This window comes from Nicrophorus vespilloides, unplaced genomic scaffold (assembly GCF_001412225.1).
Source record: "Nicrophorus vespilloides isolate i.1.1-1 unplaced genomic scaffold, Nicve_v1.0, whole genome shotgun sequence".
Lineage (NCBI taxonomy): Eukaryota > Metazoa > Arthropoda > Insecta > Coleoptera > Silphidae > Nicrophorus > Nicrophorus vespilloides.
Genome location: NW_017098148.1, coordinates 1 through 2,096, shown reverse-complemented (window position 1 = coordinate 2,096; position 2,096 = coordinate 1). Strand labels below are relative to the sequence as shown.

Sequence of the window (2,096 nt, the reverse complement as noted above, 5' to 3'; positions counted from 1 at the left end):
AGCGTTAAAATTAGTCCCATTAACTTATAGTAAATGTAGAGGTTTTTTTTGGCCACGTTACATCGTATTAGCGGTAATTGAGGAAGCGTTAAACGAGGATTTATATCAATTTTTTTTTAATATACTGTATTTTTTTTATTAAAAGCAGGTATTTTTATTGGACGTTGATTTAAAAAAAATCTTCCAATTGTAATATTTTTTGTTTAGTACTTATATTAATTTTGTTAGTTATACTATACGCAAGTGCAGATATTTTTTTGATTGATGACATAACAAAAGATAAAACTACATGATTTTTGTGGTTTGAGTGTAACACAAGATAAAACTCGAAAACTGCGGAATGTGAATAGAATTTTGTAGTATGCAATCATCAACGATATGCCTTTGCATTCCAATGAACAAGATTGGATTTCAAGATTATTTGTAGTTCTCAAATTATTTAATATAGTTTTGGATAATATTGTTTGTTTTCTATATTTAATAATGTGGAAAGATTTATTACACATGACACGTTTGTATTTTTGAATGCATTTACTAATTAATTTGTACTAACATAACTATTTAATATATCTCTAATAGTCCTTGGTTTTGTTTAAATAATAGTCGTGAATCCAGTCAGATCCCTTCTGTATTGTCTCCTCGAAATGCGTGACATCTCTCTTGCAAGAATTGAGCCAGTTTTCGACGTTTGGATATTTCTTGATATCGAACATAATTGCCTTCAAACATTGTATTAGGTAATTACTATTAATATATTAATATGCGTTACCTCTAAAGTAGAAACCGTCGACATTAGAGCAAAATCAGCTATGGTTAAGTTATCCCCTGCAGCCCATTTATTTTTACTCAATATTGTATCGAACACTCCAAGGGCTTCCTCCACCTTAGCATGTACTTCCATATTCGGTTTTGCAGAACGCATCATTATGGGCAACTATTATCAAACCATAATTAATGCGTTTATTTTAAATAAATTTGGATTCAGTTGGTACCATGTATTCGTAAAGTCTTGCGTTTAGAGTGCAAGCGTCGAAATACAATTGCTGGTTGACGATGGCTGCGAGTTTGGGAACGCTCGGGGAGAGGCTGTCATCTTTTCCATATTGATCAACGAGGTACTGCATTATAGCCCGACTGAAGAGAAAAAAATGGTAAATATGGAAATTCCGCTGTCCGAGTGATCCCTCGGCTTTGCATGCTTTATAACTACCTTTCCCAAAGATAAAATCCGTTATCATCGATCGTAGGGACAGTATGCATAGGATTCATCTGCGACCAGAAAAAATGTACATGTATGAATATCGAATGTATATTTCTACCAGAACCAATTTACCGAAAGGCTCAGAACCCTAATAATAATAATCATATATTTTTTATTAATATATTATATAAATATTTCCATTTGAAATGCGGACATTTTTATGTTTCCAATCAGTTTTTTATTGATAATATAAGAATGATCAACATGCATAATATTAAAGTTAAAAAAAATCTCCAACATTTGCAAAGCTAGTTAACTTATATGATATTTAGTACTTCATTAAAAAAAAATTTAAAATATATAGACTTAAATTTTAACCATAAGATTAAATTTAACTTTATGTGCGTATTTTATTTGTATATAGTTAATAGTTAATTAGTAAGTTCATGAAAAACAGATTTATTGCATAGAAAGACTGCGGTCAATATTAAATTTGTCAGTAAAAAATAATTGTCCATATTTAAATACAGTACAGGCAAATCAAGAAAACAAGGACATTTTCTTTATATCCTCAATATGTCAACTTTTACTCTAGTAAACTGAAGATACTAGTGATTGGTATACTTTCAATGCCATCACTACATTTTTCTAAAATAATGTTTTACCTAATCATCTAGCGGCTATATTTGTGCATAAAATTTTAGGTNNNATGGTCTAGTGGCTAGGATACCTGGCTCTCACCCAGGAGGCTCGGGTTCGATTCCCGGTATCGGAATTCTTTTGCATTTTAACTAGTATAAATAGGTCATCGTGTCATCCGAAAGATCTACATTTCTGCAGTAGTTTAAGTAACTATCCGATATGGTCTAGTGGCTAGGATACCTGGCTTTCACCC

At 31.3% G+C, this 2,096-nt stretch overlaps 1 protein-coding gene and 1 non-coding gene across 2 annotated transcripts; one reads left to right on the top strand and one right to left on the bottom strand.

The window, feature by feature from the left end:
- Positions 1-572: 572 nt before the first annotated feature.
- LOC108561762 (glutathione S-transferase D1-like) lies at positions 573-1,269 on the bottom strand. Its single transcript, XM_017919816.1, has 4 exons — positions 1,211-1,269; positions 993-1,134; positions 770-934; positions 573-719 (listed from the first exon to the last, which is right to left on the bottom strand). The coding sequence occupies exons 1-4, from the start codon at positions 1,267-1,269 to the stop codon at positions 573-575; spliced, it is 513 nt and encodes a 170-aa protein (XP_017775305.1).
- A 635-nt stretch (positions 1,270-1,904) lies between these two features.
- Trnae-cuc lies at positions 1,905-1,973 on the top strand. The gene has a single exon. It is a non-coding gene; the product is annotated as a tRNA-Glu (tRNA).
- Positions 1,974-2,096: the final 123 nt, after the last annotated feature.

Coding starts and splice junctions, on each gene's coding strand:
- LOC108561762 (XM_017919816.1), bottom strand. CDS start 1,269: ATGAATCCTATGCATACTGTCCCTACGATCGATGATAACGGATTTTAT. Junction 1,135..1,210: donor GGATTTTATCTTTGGGAAAG/GTAGTTATAAAG, acceptor TTTTCTCTTCAG/TCGGGCTATAATGCAGTACC. Junction 720..769: donor CGACGGTTTCTACTTTAGAG/GTAACGCATATT, acceptor CAATGTTTGAAG/GCAATTATGTTCGATATCAA.